This window comes from Gambusia affinis, linkage group LG09, assembly GCF_019740435.1.
Source record: "Gambusia affinis linkage group LG09, SWU_Gaff_1.0, whole genome shotgun sequence".
NCBI classification, from domain to species: domain Eukaryota; kingdom Metazoa; phylum Chordata; class Actinopteri; order Cyprinodontiformes; family Poeciliidae; genus Gambusia; species Gambusia affinis.
Window position 1 is genome coordinate 11,671,550 of NC_057876.1, and position 20,178 is coordinate 11,691,727.

At 40.4% G+C, this 20,178-nt stretch overlaps 2 protein-coding genes across 2 annotated transcripts; one reads left to right on the forward strand and one right to left on the reverse strand.

The window, feature by feature from the left end:
- Positions 1-208: 208 nt before the first annotated feature.
- On the reverse strand, positions 209-3,622 carry si:ch211-153b23.3. The gene is made up of 9 exons (XM_044128033.1): positions 2,278-3,622; positions 2,101-2,193; positions 1,910-2,014; positions 1,696-1,805; positions 1,410-1,601; positions 1,144-1,306; positions 875-1,040; positions 665-759; positions 209-576 (listed from the first exon to the last, which is right to left on the reverse strand). The coding sequence occupies exons 1-9, from the start codon at positions 3,605-3,607 to the stop codon at positions 491-493; spliced, it is 2,340 nt and encodes a 779-aa protein (XP_043983968.1). The 5' UTR covers positions 3,608-3,622; the 3' UTR covers positions 209-490.
- Positions 3,623-5,181: 1,559 nt separating this feature from the next.
- irg1l (immunoresponsive gene 1, like) lies at positions 5,182-8,382 on the forward strand. The gene is made up of 6 exons (XM_044128034.1): positions 5,182-5,263; positions 5,686-5,740; positions 5,866-6,053; positions 6,220-6,312; positions 6,653-6,858; positions 7,234-8,382. The coding sequence occupies exons 1-6, from the start codon at positions 5,246-5,248 to the stop codon at positions 8,156-8,158; spliced, it is 1,485 nt and encodes a 494-aa protein (XP_043983969.1). The 5' UTR covers positions 5,182-5,245; the 3' UTR covers positions 8,159-8,382.
- Positions 8,383-20,178: the final 11,796 nt, after the last annotated feature.

Here is a 20,178-nt window from a genome sequence, read left to right on the forward strand (position 1 = left end):
TCATCTTCAAATATTCAAGATCAGTCATGACACAACTATGTTACTGCAGCAGTTAAATACTTTATTTGCACAGAGTAATGTAATGCAACCATGCACAATGGATCTTATTACATACGTACATTTGTTCTTTATAGCCCAAAAAGCCACCATGTGCACAGATGGACTATTTTAACAACATGAATAAATATTTACAAAATATTTTAAAAATCTATTTTGATATTATTGCAAACAATAATAAAAATAATAAATGCAGTTTCAGAATAACATGACAGAGAAGCATTATTTTCAATAAGTTAGGATATCTTAGGGGAAATTCTTCAAGTCAAAATGAACATTACATTTTTAGACTCAAGAGTCACTTGAGTTTCAACACCTGCAATGGCAGCTACACTTACAGTATATCTTATATAAACAAAGCTGTGGTATGAAATATTTGCTCTGGTGCTGACCAACACATGCAGCTACGAAGAAGTCCTCTGGAAGGAGATGCTCACAACATGGTGTTTTTCAGCCTCTCGTAGATCTGATGAACTTTAATCGCAGGGACACAGCCTTCTCTTACAATGGTGATGATGCCTAAATGAAAAGTGAGAGAAACATCCGTTGGAGTGTGCTGGGTAAAACTAACATGAGAGTGGGAGAGACGTTGATTGTTTACACTCACCTTCATCAATTCTCAGACAGTTGACCACAGTTGAAGCAACAACTTCATTGGAGTCCCCGTCACAGAGGACCCCTTGTATCTTGTGCCCCAGTCGACTGCGATTCAAAGAAAGCAGAAAAATTAAAAATATTGCACCTGTTTAGAAAGCGATGGTTTTAGCACCAAGATGTGTGACCAGCATTTATTAAAGTTCTTTCTGAAGTATCTTACTTGATGACCATACTGTGGTGGGTGCTGTCTGGTTCTCCACTGGGATTGGCAGATGTAATAGCGAGGGGTCCAGTCATGTCACACAAGTGGCACGTCACCGTGTGGTCAGGAACACGGATCATGATGCTGTCCCTGGTGCCAACGCGGTCGTAAGCTGCTCCAACTCCTGCAGAAGAGAAGTTTATTTTATTTACCTGAGATCAAACTGTCATTAAAACCAGGCAAATATCAGCCCACAAGCATTAACAAAACATCTTCACAATGTTTACCTAGTTTGAATAGCCAGTCTCCTTTGCTGACGATGCAGCTGATGCCTCCTGGATAAACGTTCCTCATGAACTCCCACAGCAGAGGGCTGAATGGAGGCTTGGCTGCCACCAGCTGCTCTACACTAGAAATGCAAATGCATATAGGCTTCTCTGCTGGCCGGTCCTGGAAGAAAGCAATATTCAACATTGTGTTGATGAATTTTCCGTAAATTAAACACAGTGGAAATTAAATGTCACATTGCGCTTGAAAGGTATTTGTGTCTTACCTTAATGTTGTAGATTTTCTCTATAGCCTGGGGATTCTTGCAGGAGGCCGCCAGAGCGTACACAGTGTCTGTGGGAATACCACACACGCCTCCTTCTTCCAGAAGCTGAGCAATTTTTAAGAGGCCGCTTGTGAGGCGAGAGCTACCCACCGGACAGGGAAGCTCCTCAGGTATTTCTGACTTCATTTTTTCCTAAAATCACAGATAATACAGGAAATGTTCAAACTAATTCATGTGCAGTTGAAAATTCTTAGTGGATCAAACACTTTGTCATTAGGGTAATTACCGTAAAGAGAGGAGGGCCCATTGGCAACACTCTTTGTGAGAACATGAAGTTTATCAGTGATGCCAAAGTGCCATATAAGCATATGAGAGACACCAATGCAAGCATGGCAACTGTGGGAAACAATAATGTCAAAGGTGCATAAATTGAGGTGAAAAGATCCATCTAGATTTCAGTAACTATTGCTTGTTATCATATGTGGCTCATGATAACTTACTTTCTAGTTCATATGGCAGCTTGTTCAGGGTGGAGAGAAGGAAGCAAACAAGAACCACCTCCATCAATGTTGTCAGGAACAGAAGAACCAGGTTTCTATAAGCAGCTGGGCCAGTTAACAGAAGATTATCAGGATAATCAAAACAAACAGATAGGAATATTGACAACAAAAAACGCATTGATAACACTTACCAATTAGCATAAGGAAAGCGTTGATGACAAGGAAGGCAATGGCTCCTGCAGTAAAACCATAATCTGCCTCGGTGGAGAACTGAAGCTGGTTACCTGAATAAAAGGGTTTTGAGATTAGACTCCCATCTAAGTTGCAACAGATATTGTCATTATGTTCATCTATTAACATTATCATACCTGCGAATCTAAACCATGTCCATGTTGCCCAGACAACAACATAGATGGAAGAGATGACTGACCCGAAGCGGCCGCCTCCTGTGACTTGCAACCTGCTGACGTAGGCCTGGATGATAGCTCCAGAGACCAGGACCCAGGGGATGGTCAGATGCAGGAGAGAAGGATTCATACTCATCCTTCTTGAATGAAGAGCTGACAAAGCTGCAACCCCATTTGAAAGATAGAACAGAGCATCTGAAGTCTGATCGCCTGGGGGAAGCACATCCTGATCTCCCTGTTTAGACCTTCTACATCTCAAAGCCCTAATCAGCTGCTCAGAAAACACTGGTTGTGGTCCTACAGGTATGAGACACTTTTCTGCAATGGTGTTGATGAGACGGGTGAAGGTGCCATAGATTGAGACTGCAGTGAAGAGAGAACAAGCTACTCCAAAGAAGATGTAGTAACCCTGCAGGGGGATCTGAGGGACTGTGGAGATTGTGATCAGGACAAAGAACAAGTTATGGATCAATTCCAGGACGTCCATGTTCAGGCTCCCTACACAGAGCACCAAGGCTGCCACTACAAAGAACCAGTCTCCTACCATTGCATCCCTTCCAGAGACAACTTTACTGTCCTCCACTATTAAAACAGACACAACAAACTCCTCCCAAGCTTTGATCAGCCAATATGTGGCGTGCAACCCAAACTTTGTGGTGTGGTAGCAATCTTGACGCAGGTGAGCGTAGTAGCTGGACAACAACTGGGCAACTGAGATGATTGATACCCAGGCAACACCTAGACCGAATGATTTCATGTACCCAAAGCTGTAGAAAGCAAAGACGAATGGAGCAATGGAGTCGCAGAAGAAACCCAAAGCCATTGGCTCTGCATATTTTGTGTTCTTCTTCTTCTCCTGGCCTCCACTCTGAGTTTTTCCTGAGTTGGGGGTCCCTAGTAAGAGAACATTAAAGAGTGGGGTACCAAAACCCTTCAGGGCTAGACGTTGAGTCAGGCCTTTGATGAGAAGAGCCGCTGAACCATAGATAGCAAAGATCAAAATGAGCAACTCCAGAACTCCAGAGACAATCAGAGCCCAGGAATATGCAGCTAAAGCTACTGCTTCAAAGATCAAGGTGGCTGTGATGGCTCCAAATACAAAAGGCATGATGTAGTTGACCGTGGCAGAGCAAAACGCAAGAAGAAAGGACAGGATGATGTAGGGGACCAAACCAGCAATTGCTGACTCCTTCATGGACAAACATAAATAGCACTGTGTGGAGTTATTAGGAGACACGTTACTCATGTTGATGGATGAATTGCTCATCATCGGATCTATTATTAATGTCATATTTGGGTTTTCAGGCAGGGCACCATAGTAGATTCTAGTTGCACCATAACTAGCCCAAAGAGCAGAATAGCCAATGAAGGCGGTGCCGCTCAGATGGTCGTATTTACGGAAGGAGAGCAGCCCAGCCACCAGCTGGCATACACCGCCAATCAGGATGAGATGTACACCTGGAAAACAAGTTGCAAATTGTGGATAGAGAACATTTTTGTTTTGGAAATAATTTAATTATTTACATCCAGTTTTACCTGCGAGAATGTTTTCTACTCCAACTGGAGCGTTGCCATTGTGAGCTGTGTTGAAGTTCTGTAGAAGTACAAGGAATGCACTGATCCCATTTGACAACATGCCTAAGACTCCTGGTTCCCCATAGAAACTGGCAGGAAACCCATCAGATGCAGCCATTTTATGTCCTTTATCTACAGTCAAATAAAACCTAAAAAACAACACATACCAGACAATAAATATCCTAAAACTAACATCTTCCAGAGCACAAAAAGCATCAAATGAAATCAAAATATTTCACTATTTAGAGCACAGAATAGTTTTACACATTCTGTTATGTCCTCTAGGAATCCTCTCTAAATAAAAGAGTCTATTGTCCTGGAGCCTTTCCTGTCTTACCTGTATGATCACAGATCTGAGACCTGCTTGTCCTGCCCAGTTCTGAGTGGGCAGAGCCATTGTCCAAGAGTGACAAATGACAAAAACTATTTACTCCAAACTAAAACATTACTTTCAAACATATTTACCCCTACAACTGTGAATGCTTTCATTTTCTTCTTGTAGCAAGTTAAAAACTGCTGTGAAAAACAAAATATTCCTATCCTATCCCTGTCAAAAGTAGGCTTTAAGTATTTTTCTTTCATTTTGCCAACAAGTTTTGTCTTACTTTAAGTAGTATAACCATTTTATAATAAAACCCGAGTCCTGAATTCACTTAGAGAGAAATTTGAAAAGACTTGAAGAAAGATAATTATAATCTAAATAAAAACCTACTTTTAAAAAAAATTATGCTCTTATGTGTTGCTTTATTATATTTTGAAAGGATATTTCCTAAAAAAAAAAACTAAGTTCTTGGTTGAATAAAAATAATTTAAAATTTAAATCTGCCAGTGGTATTAATAATTTTCTTCAGGGTACATGCTGTGACAAAGGTTTAGCTCTTTTTATTATCAAAACAAGTAAGTGAAGTCTTACCTGGTGATGTGTCTCAGGCAGATGAGGTGTTGATCTGTTCTGCTGAGTGGACGTTTGTTCTAAATAAGACTCAGAAATTTGTAGGAGGAGTTCATGAAAATTCCCCAACTCAACCATGCAGTCTTCAGGCTGAGAAGGGTGACATCACCGTTTGCACCTTGCACAAAGTTTGGACTCTTGCTTCCTCCTTCCAGTTTATCATACCTTCTGAGACATAGGGGACAATGACTACCGTGGAAACTCTGTATTTTGATTCGACGGATGCTTGTCATAGATACACCTGCCCTGCCCTGCCCATTTTTTTTTTTGTGGTCATTGTGTGTCTTGGACTATATAAGGGAGGCAGGTTTACCTACCACCAAAAAAGCATCAGCATCCTTTGGAAGAAAGCTGCTGGAAGAAAAACGAAAGGAAAATCTCTGACAGAAGCAAATTGAAGTCATGTTCTCAGTGCTACAGGTAAGCATTAAACTGTTTCTACATTTGTGAAGTAGGATTAAACTTTTTTACCTTCTAGTTAAGATCATGAATCTACTAAATGACTAAACTTTTCTCATGTTTAGCCATGATATTATTTTAAGTCTTTTTAGTGAGAGTAAATGGTAAAAAAAAAGGATATTTTAAGGAGTTGTTGTTAAGCCACACCTGTTACATCTCTGAGACAGCAGCTCTTTGAGAAGGAAAAGGTCTTGATTGTTGTTAATTACAGTTACAACCTCATTGAAGTCCACTTTGAGACACATAGGGTCAAAGAAAAGAACAGGAGTGGTCTTGGTTTCTTGTTTAAGACTTTAAATGTCAGAAACAAAAAAAGACAAAAATAGACTATTCTTAAGGTGCCTGAGGTGTTACTAAGCAAATGTTTTGTCTTTCACCTGCAGAAAACCATCCGGCCAGCTCAGGCTGCCAGAGAAGTGCATCAATCTGCAGTGAAGAGTAAGATTTCTGCTTATTTTCTCATTTTCTGTTGAAAAAAAAATTTAAAAATAAGCTGACTGCTGTTCCACCACATTTATGAGCTCACACAAACCAACATTTGTTTTTCCTCCTCTTCGCTGCAGTCCTGAAGCATCCAGCTCTGGAGGACACAGTCACAGCCAGTTTTGGGCAGTTCATCAGTGAAATCAAGCCCCAGCACTTGTCCCCTGTCGTCCTCCAGCGCAGTAAAAGGATGGTGCTGGACAGCATTGGGGTCGGCCTCATTGGAAGCACAACAGATGTCTTTGATCTGGCCCTGCAGCACTGCCAGGTAAATCAAAGTCTCCATTAACAATGTGCAAATCAGTGATGCTGTAGAAATGCTGAATCAGGGGCGATTCAGTGTGGGGACAAATGACCAAAGGAGTAAAAGATCTCTGGTTATTAAAAATGTTTTGGTCAAGAATAGATCATTTACTAAAGTCTTTTCATTTCAGCACATGTATGCACCTGATTTCATCAGCTCTGTGTACGGCCGCAGCAACGTCCGGCTTTCCCCAACCCTGGCTGCTTTCGTCAACGGAGTGGCGGTGAGTAAGTTTAGTCGCTGGTACAGGAACTGCTTTTGACTCAGCTGTTCCTGCAGTCTGGCTCCTCAAACAACACAGTTGGTTTACAAAAATAAAAACAAGCCACCTGGCTCTAAATATTTCCATGAGTACATCTGCTACCAGAGAAGCAACCTGAACATCAAGCTTGTTTCTACAGGAAGTAGTTTAAGTAATTTTACCTTTTAAATACATCAAGTCCAGACAAAGACGCACTTTACTAAGACTGTAAACAGGTGATCTGAGTCAACTGAGCTACAAACTACTTTCAGATATACTCTGATTATTCAGCATCTAATGAATAAAGTCTTTTTGCTTCCAGACTCACTCCATGGACTTTGACGACACCTGGCATCCAGCAACGCACCCATCAGGGGCCGTCCTTCCTGCTGTGTTAGCGCTCAGTGACATGATGCCAGCCAGCAGGAAACCCAGCGGTCTGGACTTCTTACTCGCGTTTAACGTGGGCATCGAGATCCAGGGCCGCCTGATGAGGTTCTCCAATGAGGCCCACAATATTCCTAAAAGGTCTGTTCCTCAGACTTGCAGTAAAGTCACATCCAGATAAAACTTACTCAGCACAGGCCTCCTTGAATGTAGCTTATTCTATGCTCAGAACGAAACGTAATGATCTTAATCTCACGAACAACGTGGGCTCTGAAGCATTTGCACAGTAAGCCAAGTCTAGGAAAAATACCGTGTGATTTCCACACTCATACGACTTCACACCCTATACTTGTTTTCTTCATAAAATACCAAAAAGTCAAATAAACAAAACACCTTGTCCATTAGCTAGAGGTCTGATTGTTCTGTTAATATGTTTTTAACACATGTAATCTAAAAATATTCATTTAGCCGCAAGAATGTTTATTTACAAAAGGGTCTCCGTGTGTCCTTTGTCAGGTTTCATCCTCCCACTGTGGTCGGTCCCATGGGAAGTGCAGCAGCCTGTGCTCGCCTCCTGTCTCTGGATTCCTCTCAGTGCAGTCATGCCTTGGCAATAGCTGCTTCCTTGGCTGGAGCTCCCATGGCTAACGCTGCCACTCAGTCTAAACCCCTCCACATTGGCAATGCCTCACGCCTTGGGCTAGAAGCTGCCCTTCTGGCATCCAGAGGCCTAGAGGCCAGTCCTCTGGTGTTGGATGTTGTTGCAGGAGTGGCAGGCTTTAGTGCTTTTTATGAAGATTACAGGCCACAGCCGTTAGTTTCACCCCATGATGGCCATGCATTCCTGTTAGAGGAGCAGGACATGGGCTTCAAGCGCTTCCCCGCCCATCTGGGGATGCACTGGGTGGCAGATGCTGCAGCTTCTGTCCATAAGCTTCTAGTGGGAGTTGGTCCTGGAAAGGTCTCTCCAGATCAAGTCCAGGACATCTTGCTCAGAGTGCCCCTCTCTAAATACATCAACAGGCCTTTTCCTGAGTCAGAGCACGAGGCTCGCCACTCCTTCCAGTTTAACGCCTGCAGCGCTCTCCTGGATGGTGAGGTGACTGTCCAGTCCTTCACCCCAGGCGCCATCAGCCGCCCCGAGCTCCACGCTCTGTTGAGCCGCGTTCGGCTGGAGCATCCCCACGACAACCCCGCAAACTTCAACCTGATGTACGGGGAGGTCCAGGTGACGCTTGTGGGAGGAGACATTCTGAAGGGACGCTGTGAAACCTTCTACGGCCACTGGCGCAACCCGCTGACCAACGAGAGCCTGAGGAAGAAGTTCAGGAACAACGCAGAGGTGGTGCTTCCATCAGCGAAGGTTGAGCAGCTGATTGAGGCGGTGGACGAGCTGGACAGACTTGACGACTGCCAGGACTTACTCTCACAGCTGCAATGAAGATTTGCAAATCCACACTACAAAATAATCGAGTCTGACTAAAAAAAAATATGCTGAACTTTATATTTACACTAAAAATATTTTATGATCCTTTACCAAAGAAGAAGAACATTAAAATGCTTGCTGGTGTGTAAGGTTGAGTTTCTTGAATCTATACAGGGAAAATATTTAGTCTAGAAAGAAAATCTATAATGTGAATGGAAAAAAGAAAGCAATTAAATCATCAGAGGAGAATAGACTGTGTCTGAAGAGGATGTGTTTACTTAGTGTTATATAGTGCAACTATTTAATATTTATGTATATTGTATGGCTAAATCAGTTGTTTATTGATTTACTTGGTTAAGGCAATGCCTCACATATTGTACTTGGCGAATGTAGCATATTTGTTTGTGTTTTAATTCTAATAAACACGTTGAATTCCTAACTTGCTGTTTAGGTGTGTAATTTTCCAGTGAAAAATTAACTTAATCTTCTTTCCATGCATGTATTTTCCTGCGATCACTTTGTTACACCTTTCGTTCATCAGTTCATCAATAATAAGAGTAGAAGGCTGCTTCAAAAATGTTTAGCCACTTGACAAATCATCTGATTAAAATGATCAGATCAATGGATGGATGGATGGAGACAATAAGAGGAGTGTGAAGATCTTCATCTTCTTCTCACACTTCTCCATGCAGAATTTAACAGCTGTGCATCGACTTTGTCACTAGAAGCTGTGTAATGAGAAGCCAAAGAGCGGCATGGGATCTTGTCATATAACATAGTTTTCATCAAAGTGAAATATTTCTCTGCGAAACACTGAACCATTTTTCTCTCAGCACAACATGGTTGAGTGAACTAAACCTAAGTTATTGTACAAGAAATTACCTAGAATTTTGAAATAGATTTTTGGTAATATGACATTAAAACATTGCACCACCCAGAAAAATAACAACAATTTTATTGAAGGTATAACAATTTCCCTTTGTATGATAAGTTCCTAAAATGCTTCTTCTGTGTGAGGCTTCTGAGTCTGAAATAATATTGAAAGTAATGACAGGCAGACCAGTCAACATTCAGAACCAAAACATGTGTCCAGTAAAGGCAACATTTTAGATTTTTTTAGACATGTCATTTTTGAACAGCATCGTCTTGATTCACCCTCTTTCAGTTTAATCCCAAAGAGGAGATTGCCCATGCAAACATCTAACAGCCTTGTCATTTTCTGAGTAAACAGCATTGAGCTGAGGCTAATGATGCTTCTTCTAGCAAGAAGAGCTGACTGGACCCAGAACAGAAACCCATACTAAACTGGACTAAACTGGAAGTAATCAGCTTAATTTGTTTGTCAACTTATGCATTAATTTAACTCTATTATTTCACCTAAGGGTAAGGAAGGAATTTTCCATAAAGATATATTACCTAAAAAGGATGTTCCTCTATGACTTTCAGCTACTAAATTAAGTCTGCAAAAGAAAAATGACAAGTGATGACTCAATGACTTTATTTTAGTCTCTGGACTAAAATAAAGTCATTGAGTCAAAAGACCATGACTAAATAAATAAGCTTTGATTTTGTGTGTCCTCTAAAACCTTTAAAAACATAAAAGATATTTTCCCCAAAAAATATTACAAATGGATTTATGTGACCCAAAATATATTACTGATGTCTGTTCTCTATGAGATAAAGTGCTGTGGGAAAAGTATGTCCTTACAGTTTTCTTTCTTCACTGCCCTTTTGGCATATATAAACACATGTTAATGTCAGCCTTACATAAGCTTAGTAAATACAAAAAAAGCTTCCCTGTTGAAGTCAAGGACCGGGGATTTTTCCTTTGACATTTGTAATTGCACCACCTTGATCTGACAAGCAGGTTAATTACTTATTGTAAATCATTAAAAAAGTTAGTGTTCTATCACCAGGCCACCTGAAGAATTGACCGACTTGTTCACATGTGTACAATTTGAATGCCTAAAAATAGCTTCAAGTGCGTTTCTGAGAAATCAAGGAACTTCCCAATTCCTGTCTGCGATAAACTCAAGTTAATGGGTTTTGTAGTTACTGCGTCTCTGTCATTCACCTGCCAAGTTTAGCCTTGCAAAGGCCGCTATTGAACAAACATACGTAAGTCTCTCCATGGTTTTCTGGAAAAAAAAAAAAAAAAAGTGTGAATGAAAACAAGGAAGGAAGAAATTATTAACCTTTGGGTATTACGGATTAAAGGAAAAAACTCTAATGTGAGCAAAACATTTAGCTACTTCTTATATTCATTATTTATTAAATCATTGAGATAAACCTTAAGTGTTGCTAATGATACACTTCTTTGAAAATTATACAATTGAAACTATCATTCACTTCATGTTAAGTTTTTTCTGTAGAAGATATTTACACAGTAAAGTTGTCTCAAAACAGAAACAGAAGATTTCTGTTCCGTTGAGCTTATAGAGGAAGAAAAGAGAGCGCAAAAATAGTGACATTAAAAACAGTACAATCCATACAAATTAAGACTTAAAGGGCACGTCCATAACTCTTGAACAATTTCTAAAATGACAGAAGCAACCACAGATCAGAGACACCTGTTTCCAGAACCAGAAATACCTGCAAAAACTTACAGGGGGATAGGAAAGAAGAGAAACATCATAATACTCTAAATGCATGTGAATGAAGAGCTGACTGTGTTCTGACATTTAAATGTGGGTCTATGACAATTAACTGTGGGAGAAATCAGAGTCAGCAGTACCATGTATCTGCAAAAGCGATAAAATGTGTAAAATAACAAAAACGTGGACAAAGACAAATGAAACGTAGTCTAGAAGTGGAATGGCCACTGTGTTTCTATTCTGCTCAACAATACGTGCTAAAAGTGAGGTTGTGTTGATTAGAAAATGGAACAAAGTTTTTCTTTATTTTTCCAGATCATTTAATTGAGGAAAATGAAATACAGTCTGATCTCTAACCTCTAACATGGTTTCTTCCAAGATTTCCTTGTTTAGCCCCATTCAATTGCATCGTTATACAAAGTGATCAAGTTTAGTTCATTACAACAATTAGAAAATTACCCAATGATTCATTTTACCAATTGAAAGAAGAAATCATCTTCTTCTAACAGGAAGAAACCTCCGGCCGAGTCAGGCTGGGTGTGAGTGATCAAGTGACGACTGCAGAGGGTATGGAGGAAAATGAGCACACACACAATAACACAGAAACACTAGTCAAGAAGTCCAGGAGGTCAGGCTGTGGACTGGGGGATATTAACACAAAGCTGCTTATCAGTAGCTGTGCCCATGTTCTCAAATGTTGTGTTTTAACATGAGGATGCATTTATGTTTGATGAAAACAAAACCCAGTAAGAAATATATTCTGTGTTCTAATGTAACAGAACCTGGAGCCATTTTTGGTGGGACTAAAGGAAAGGAGAGATATTGGTTATCTGATAGATAGATAGATTTATACAAAGATTACATACAAAGAGAAAACAAAGACAATAAAAGAATAAAAAGTACAAAAAAATAAACAATACAAACACATGATAGTAATGCGCCGCACTTGAATTGTTCGTGTTGGGGGCTTTTTGTTGTGTTTTTTTTTTTCACCCACATGCAATTTGTGGAAAATGAATTGAAAAAAGTGAAATTATATACCACAAACGTGGGCAGCTAAATCTGAGACGTAGACGGAGCTTTCAACAAAGGCTGAAAAAGTGGCTTTTGTTTGTTGGAGATGGAGTTTCTGAGTGGGTTTATCATTAACAGCTTTCACCTGGCATATCTTTGCACCCCTTTAGATATAGGTTCTTTAATACATAAAGCATATGTGGCACATTTATGATATTAACACAGAATAGCTGTAAAAGGACCAGCTTGGATAACAAACCTGTGCAGGTCAATAAGTATCATTTCACACTACTGAATAAACAGGGAAACGTTTACACTTTGATACAGTTAATGTAAGACAAGATCTCCCACACAGTCAGAACTATGAATGTCCATTCATAGTTCTGACTGTATGGGCAGAACACTGTAATGTGCGTTTTCACATTACAGTGCCTGATTAGGTTGCTTTTGTCAGGTCTATTATTGAAACGTGACTCAATACTAACCACAAAATTGTCAAAGAAGAAAGGAGATTCAGTCTACACAGAGCTCTTAAATAATAATGAGGGTGATGTTTCCTTTATATTTCGTGCTGCAACACCCAAGAAAAGTCATAAATAAGAATAAGGGAAATGAACTCACCCTTACAGTCAGCTTGAGCTACTCATTAAGACATCAAATGACAAAAAGGAACAGATTTTAAAAATACGACTATTGATGGATCACCAATGTTTTTAATACACAATGAATCTGCACAATTTACACTCAGATTTCCTGAGGGGTTTTCTTTTCTTTTTTTTTTGATGCCACATTTAAACATCTAAGAACTGCAATCATCTCACAGCGTCTGAGTCAGATTTAAGTCCAGGTTTTGACTAGGACTCTGAAATATTCATTTTTGTTGAAGAAAATCCTGTAAAAGTGAACTTTGTGTTGTGCTTTTGATAAATGTTCTGCTGCTTAACCTGAGTATGCTTGACAAACTGATGGCTTTTCTGGTAGAGACCAGAATCTGCAGGTCCTGCAGGTCCTGAAGCAGAAAAGCAGGAAATTATATACCACAAACGTGAGCAGCTAAATCTGAGACGTAGACGTAGCTTTCAACAAAGGCTGAAAAAGTGGCTTTTGTTTGTTGGAGATGGAGTTTCTGAGTGGGTTTATCATTAAGAGGTTTCACCTGGCATATCTTAGATATAGGTTCTTTAATACATAAAGCATATGTGGCACATTCATGACCATCATTCTGCCACCACCTTGTTTGATTAGCAGGTTGTTTTTTTCTGAAATGCTGTGTTAGTTTCAAGACAAATGGAACATTGCCCACATCTTACTACAAGTTCTACTTTTGTCTCCTCAGACCACAGAATATGTTCCCTAAAGTTTTTGATCCCACAAAGACGTTTTCATCAAGAAATTTACGACCTAATAGATGAGTCTTCAATGTGCTCTTAGTGTAATTTTGCTAAGGAGGTTCACTATTCTTGCATGTTTTTTTAACATTTGGGTCTAATGTCTTTCTGCAAGTGCCAACATCTTTGTAGTAGGTTTCTAACCGCTTCCAGACTTTGCTTTTCATTTGCCATTGAATATTTTTACTTTAGAGCACAGTGTGTTGCTTTTTGAGATCTTTCAGCCTAATTCACTTTGAGACAAGTTATATTAACTAAAACCAAGGAACTTATAAAACACTTCCAGAATCCCACAGGGAAATCAGCTACTTGTCTTTGAAAGAAAACTAGCTACAAAATGACTAATGGTGAGAAATTGTAGAAAAAGAAAAAAGATTTAATTGGTCAAATAAATGTACAAATTGCTGGACTGGTGCTGTTGATCTAAGGATCAGTGTGTTGACTAAGCGGTCTGTTGACTGCACATGGCTTCACTTTAATGGATAGTTAGATCACAAGGAAGTATTTTATTGACTCAGTAAAAGCTTTTGTAACTAAGAAGGTTCTTAATGTTTACCTTCAACAGAATCTGGAGACGGGAAAGTGGAGATCTGTTTTTTAGGCCTAGAAGGAATTAACAGTTTCTTCTGTGACACTGATTAAAGATTCTTTAATACAGATTTTGAGAGCCATTAAACATTCTATATATATATATATATATATATATATATATAAAAAAAAAATAAATTCCCTTCTCACCCACCGCGGGTGGTGATTCTTCTTCCTCTTAGCTCGGGTCCTCTACCAGAGGCCTGGGAGCTTGAGGGTTCTGCGCAGTATCTTGGCTGTGCCTAGGACTGCACATTTCTGGACTGAGATGTCTGATGTTGTTCCTGGGATCTGTTGTAGCCACTGTTCCAGTTTGGGGGTGACTGCCCCGAGGGTCCCGATGACCACAGGCACCACTGTGGTCTTCACCTTCCAGGCCCTCTCCAGTTCCTCCCTTAGGCCCTGGTATTTCTCTAGTTTCTCATGCTCCTTTTTCCTGATGTTGCAGTCACTTGGTATTGCCACATCCACCACAACGGCTTTCCTCTGTTGTTTATCCACCACGACTATGTCTGGTTGGTTCGCCCTCACCATTTTGTCTGTCTGGATCTGGAAGTCCCACAGGATCTTAGCTCGGTCATTCTCCACTACCTTCGGGGGTGTTTCCCACTTTGATCTTGGGGGTTCCAGTCCATATTCTGCACAGATGTTTCTGTACACTATGCCTGCCACTTGGTTGTGTCGTTCCATGTATTCTTTCCCTGCCAGTATCTTGCACCCTGCTGTTATGTGTTGGACTGTCTCAGGGGCCTCCTTGCACAACCTACACCTTGGGTCTTGTCTGGTGTGGTAGATCTGGGCCTCAATTGCTCTGGTGTTTAGGGCCTGTTCCTGGGCGGCCATGATGAGGGCCTCTGTGCTGTCCTTCAGTCCAGCTTTTTCCAGCCATTGGTAGGATTTTCTGATGTCAGCCACTTCGGTTGTTGCGGTGGTACATCCCATGCAGGGCTTGTCCTCCCATGATGGTTCCTCCGGCACCTCAGCTTCTGTTCCCCATTGTTTGAGACATTCACTGAGCACATTGTCTGTTGAGGCTTTGTCCCTGATGTATCTATGGATCTTGGATGTCTCGTCTTGGATAGTGGTTCTCACACTCACTAGTCCTCTGCCTCCTTCTTTGCGGTTCGTGTAGAGTCTCAGGGTGCTGGATTTGGGGTGGAACCCTCCATGCATTGTTAGTAGTTTCCGGGTCTTAACATCTGTGGCCTGTATCTCCTCCTTTGGCCAGCTAATTATTCCTGCAGGGTATCGGATTACTGGTAGGGCATAGCTGTTTATTGCACGGATCTTGTTCTTGCCATTGAGCTGGCTTCTCAGGACTTGTCTTATTCGTTGAAGGTATTTGGTTGTGGCTCTTTTTCTTGTGATCTCATCAAGGTTGCCATTTGCTTGTGATATTCCCAGGTATTTGTAACCTTCCTCTATGTCTGCTATTGTTCCTTCTGGGAGTGAGATCCCTTCTGTGCGGATGACCTTCCCTCTCTTTGTAACCATCCGACCACACTTCTCTAGTCCGAATGACATCCCAATGTCCGTGCTGTATATCCTGGTGGTGTGGATCAGTGAGTCGATGTCTCGCTCGCTCTTGGCGTACAGCTTGATGTCATCCATGTAGAGGAGGTGGCTGATGTTGGCTCCATTCTTGAGTCGGTATCCGTAGCCAGTCTTGTTGATGATTTGGCTGAGGGGGTTCAGGCCTATGCAGAACAGTAGCGGGGACAGCGCATCTCCTTGGTATATGCCACATTTGATGGATACTTGTGCAAGTGGCTTGCAGTTGGCTTCAAGGGTGGTCTTCCACATCCGCATTGAGTTTGCAATGAAGGCTCTCAAGGTCCTGTTGATGTTGTACATCTCTAAGCATTCGATGATCCAAGTGTGTGGCATTGAGTCATAGGCTTTCTTGTAATCAATCCAAGCCGTGCACAGGTTGGTGTGTCGGGTTTTGCAGTCTCTGGCAACTGTGTGGTCTACAAGGAGTTGGTGTTTGGCTCCTCTGCTATTTACCCCGATGCCCTTCTGTGTCGTGCTCATGTATTGATCCATGTGTTTGCTTATCTTAGCCGCTATGATGCCTGACATGAGCTTCCAGGTTGTGGAGAGACAGGTTATTGGTCGGTAGTTAGATGGGACCGGGCCCTTTGTTGGATCCTTCTGGATCAGGATTGTGCGCCCTTCAGTTAACCATTCAGGGTGGTTCCCATTCTGTAGCAGCTGGTTCATTTGGTCTGCCAGTCGCTCATGTAGGGCAGTCAGTTTCTTTAGCCAGTAGGCATGGATCTTGTCTGGCCCTGGTGCTGTCCAGTTTTTCATACCTGAGACTTCTTGGACATCTGCCACAGTGATGGTTACCGGATTTTGCTCGGGGAGTTTGCTGTGGTCATCTCGTAGAGAGATCAGCCACTTTGCATTGCTGTTGTGGGACGCCTCCCTTTCCCATATGCTTTTCCAGTATTGTTCTGTCTCCAGCTTTGGTGGGTCTCCAGCCTTGTTATTCCCCTGCCACTGAGAGTACACTTTAGCTGGTTGGGTGGAGAAGAGCCTGTTAATCCTTCTGGATTCCTTCTCCCTTGTGTATCTCTTTAGGCGGCTGGCCAAGGCTTGGAGCCTCTGTTTGGCAGTTTCGAGTGCTTCAGGTATGGGTATCTGGCTGTACTTCTCGGGTATTGGTCTTTTTATTGTTCCCTTATGGAGCTCTGATAGTTGGCTCACTTCCCTCCTTGTTGCCTTGATTTTACTCTCTAACCGTCTTTTCCATGGTGGGTATTTGTTATTGTCATTGTTATTCTTATAGCCAAGCAGCTCAAGGATCACTGATGCTGCGTTGTAAATCAGCTCGTTGGTTTCTGTTATGGTATTGGTAGGGATTGTTCTCACTGCTGCATTCACATTCTCAATGAGACTTTCTGATGGTATTTCACTCAGCCGTTGTAATTGGCGCCGAGGAGGTCTGTCTGTCATTCCTGCCATGATTCTATTTCTCAGGTCCGTTGCAGCCTCGTTCAGCTCTGTTTCCGTCATTGTGGCTGCATACTCCCTCTCTGGGCGGGGGCTTGTAGTTAAGCCCCGCCCTCTCTGACATCCAGGTTCCTCCTTTTCGCCGTAGCGTTTGTGTTGTACTTCGTCAATCTCAAGCTGTGATAGCAGCTGCCGTTTGCGGATGTTGGAACACTGAGCTACTAGCTGTTTAGCACTTAGTGTGGACTGGGGATGTCGAAGTAACCATTCCTCCCTCAGTCTTTGCATATAGCCCCTCCGATCGGGGCTACTTGAGTAGTAGCATTCCAACAGATCCAAGTTTTCATCTCTTGCCCATTTCCGCTTCGTTGTCCGCCTCGTTGTTCCAGTAGCCCATTTATCATCAAGGTGCTCTGGTTCCCCAGCACCTGACGCAGACCTTGTTTGGCCGGGCGATATATATATATATATATATATATATATATATATATATATATATATATATATATATATATATATATATATATATATATATATATATATATATATAAAGTTGTCTTCATTTTGTGTCTGAAGCCAGAAAACTGGGAGCAACATTATGTGAGTGGGGAGAACAGTAGGTTATATAAGTAAGTATCACATTTTAGTCACTCAGCTTTACTTTATTCAGTTTTTTAACTTTAAATGTCAAAGCTAAAAGCAATCAGAACATTTTAAGCAACATGTTTAATTTAACATAGACTTGCTCAACAACATTTGAGTGGGAAAGTATTTGGTTTTACGCTGTATTTAGATGTATTTATTGTTTGTGTTTGATTAAAAAAAGTTTGGTGGTGGTAATATTTTCAGATGACGGTAACAAGAAGATGGTAAAAAATAAAAATAAAAATAAAAATAAAAAAATAAACAGATCTGTAACTTTTGGTTATTCACAGAACATTCAAATTCAGCAACAGTGAAATGTCTAATGTTGTAGCATTAGACACGAATCCTAAATGTTTGTTGATGTGTTTGAATTTGCATAACTTGATCAGATTCACAAAATTTGTAAATAATAATAGTAATAATAATAATAATGAAATCTTAACTGTTAATACTATTATAAACAAGAAAACAGTCAAACAATTGGCAATGGTATTTTAATAAATTTCTCCAGAAACCGTTAAACGAGTACGAGATGCAGAGGAAACTATAACACAAAGGGAAATGTGTGATAAAGAAACCTTTATCTCTTGAATTACCAAGTAAAACGAAGAGTCTAGTCTCAAGAAAATATCTGATAAGGAAATAGCGGCACAGGAAAATGCCACAATAAATCCCTCCTTTAGAAAACAGAGCAACTCTTTTAGATACCAACTCTGAAACAGAAAACAAAGACAGACCAAACGTCATCCTGTTGGGCATGAGGGTTGAGACCTTACACACATTTAAAGTTGGATTTTCCTTCAGTGTCATCAGAATGGAATAATGCTGAGCTAAGATTTCACCAATACAATAAAACAGTTTCAGTGAACCTCTGCTATTTCCCATTACAGCAAAACCAAGACGCATTAAACACAACAAAAGTTTCTTTAACACAGTCAAGACAATACAGCAGTGACTTAGCATCACCCGGATGCTCTGACACACAGAACGAGGTTTTATGTCTCACTACCTGCACAGGTTTCCCTTATTACAGGAAATAGGTTTCCCTTTTTGAGAGACAGAAACCTGAGCCCAAGTATTTCTACACAAGAAAATTATCTTTTGGGATCGGAGTGGGTGGAATAAGTAACAGGATCAGCAGGGACTCGATTCTGACAGGTGAACAAAATACAAACAAGACGACAGGCTCTGAGTGGGTGAAAACTCCTAGAAAACAATGAGGGATGTTTCATTATTTTCTTTTCTTGCAGCATCTTGAAAAAAAGTTCTGAATAAGGGAAAACAAACCTATCCTTATCTGAATAATGCTTTTGGGTTACTACTAGTGGTTTTGTATGTAATAATAAAACATTTAATGAGAATGTGAGACTCAATCTACCTTTGTAAAGACTGACATTGTAGTATCTAGTTTTACTTTGTGAAGTTCAAGAGAAAACCAACCTTAGGATGTCTATAGATGGAAAACAATAAAATAACAAAGTTCAAACAGACTTAAGGTAATTAGTCTTATCCACAGATCAGCATAAAGATAAATACAAGGATGCATTTTAAACAACTTTTCTGTTGACTTTTCCTTTAACGTTGTTTTATAACAAGGAAGTCCATCTTCTGATGAAAAGAAAAAACCCCATACAACCTGACGCCACCATTATCTTGCTAAACAATAACCAGGAGAGACATGAATGACTTAATTTCTTCCATGACTAAATGACATGTTGTCAAAGAGAAGCAGATATTAAGCTATAGCTGTGGCACCACTGGAGTTTCCACAAAACAACAATAGATCTTTGTTTTCTTTTTATTGTCTGTCTAAAGCCTGAAAACTGAGCACAACACACACCATGTCACTCACAAGTTACACAGTGGGTCAGATCAAGGAAGTATCATGTTTTATTGATGGGACATATTGCTGTAAAAATATAGCGTCACCTTAAAGAGATTTGTTTTTAAGAAAATATACGTTAAGATACCTGATGTTAGGAAATATTGCCATAAATTGGTAAGAGAACAAACAAATTCACTCAAGGCATGGGAGGAATGTAAGTGTATTGATCAGTGTGTAGACATTTAAATATCAGCATTTCAATCATTTTATGAGGAGATTTCCTTCAAAGCTGTGTTTTTTTCTGAGTGGAGATTAAAACCTGCATTCTAGTGGATGGTTTACAGATCCTGCTGTAAACAATATTTCTATTAAGAATGTTTATGACATTTTTTTATCCTCTCCAGGGGAGAAAAAAAATGGAGAGGGGGGAAGACATGCGGTAAATATCATACATTTCTAATATTGCTGAAATTTACCTTGGATTTTCTCTTTTCTTAATGACATGCCAAAACAGTTAGGAGTCTGGCTGGTTCCTCTTTAACTTCAGCCACCATAACCTGCTTAAGAGAGATTAAATCAACCAGGCTCTGCTAAATAAGCATTAAACTTTGATCCAGACTCTACATTACATCTCACATGCAGGAGCCAAAAACACCTCAGGATATGAAAAGAAGCTGAGAGCTGAATGAGAATCCAAGCCTGCCCTCTAGTGGATGATTTCCCTGCTTCGAGTCTACAGTACTGAACATACCTCGAGAAAACGTGTAATAAAAATCTAACAATAATAAACTATAGGGAGACATTTTGTAGTAAATATTAACATTTTAAAGGTTAGTTTTTTTCAGCTGACTAAAGTAAAACAACTGAAAACATCAAGACACATTTCACTCAAATATCTGAGTGGCGTAACCTTCAGGGTCGACTGACATTTCTGGCATTTATAGGTTTCTCACATTAAAGTGATGGTTTGGTTAATGAAATGCAGAACAGAGAACATACGACTTAAGCTTTCCAGTCAAGCAC

What these genes read in the sequence shown, in the direction of transcription:
- si:ch211-153b23.3 (XM_044128033.1), bottom strand. Translation starts at nt 3,607, where the DNA reads ATGACATTAATAATAGATCCGATGATGAGCAATTCATCCATCAACATG. An exon ending in GACATGGTTTAGATTCGCAG is followed by an intron (nt 2,194 to 2,277) that starts GTATGATAATGT and finishes CCTTTTATTCAG; the next exon opens with GTAACCAGCTTCAGTTCTCC. An exon ending in GCTGCCATATGAACTAGAAA is followed by an intron (nt 1,806 to 1,909) that starts GTAAGTTATCAT and finishes TGTTTCCCACAG; the next exon opens with TTGCCATGCTTGCATTGGTG.
- irg1l (XM_044128034.1), top strand. An exon ending in GCATCAATCTGCAGTGAAGA is followed by an intron (nt 5,741 to 5,865) that starts GTAAGATTTCTG and finishes TCTTCGCTGCAG; the next exon opens with TCCTGAAGCATCCAGCTCTG. An exon ending in GCCCACAATATTCCTAAAAG is followed by an intron (nt 6,859 to 7,233) that starts GTCTGTTCCTCA and finishes GTCCTTTGTCAG; the next exon opens with GTTTCATCCTCCCACTGTGG.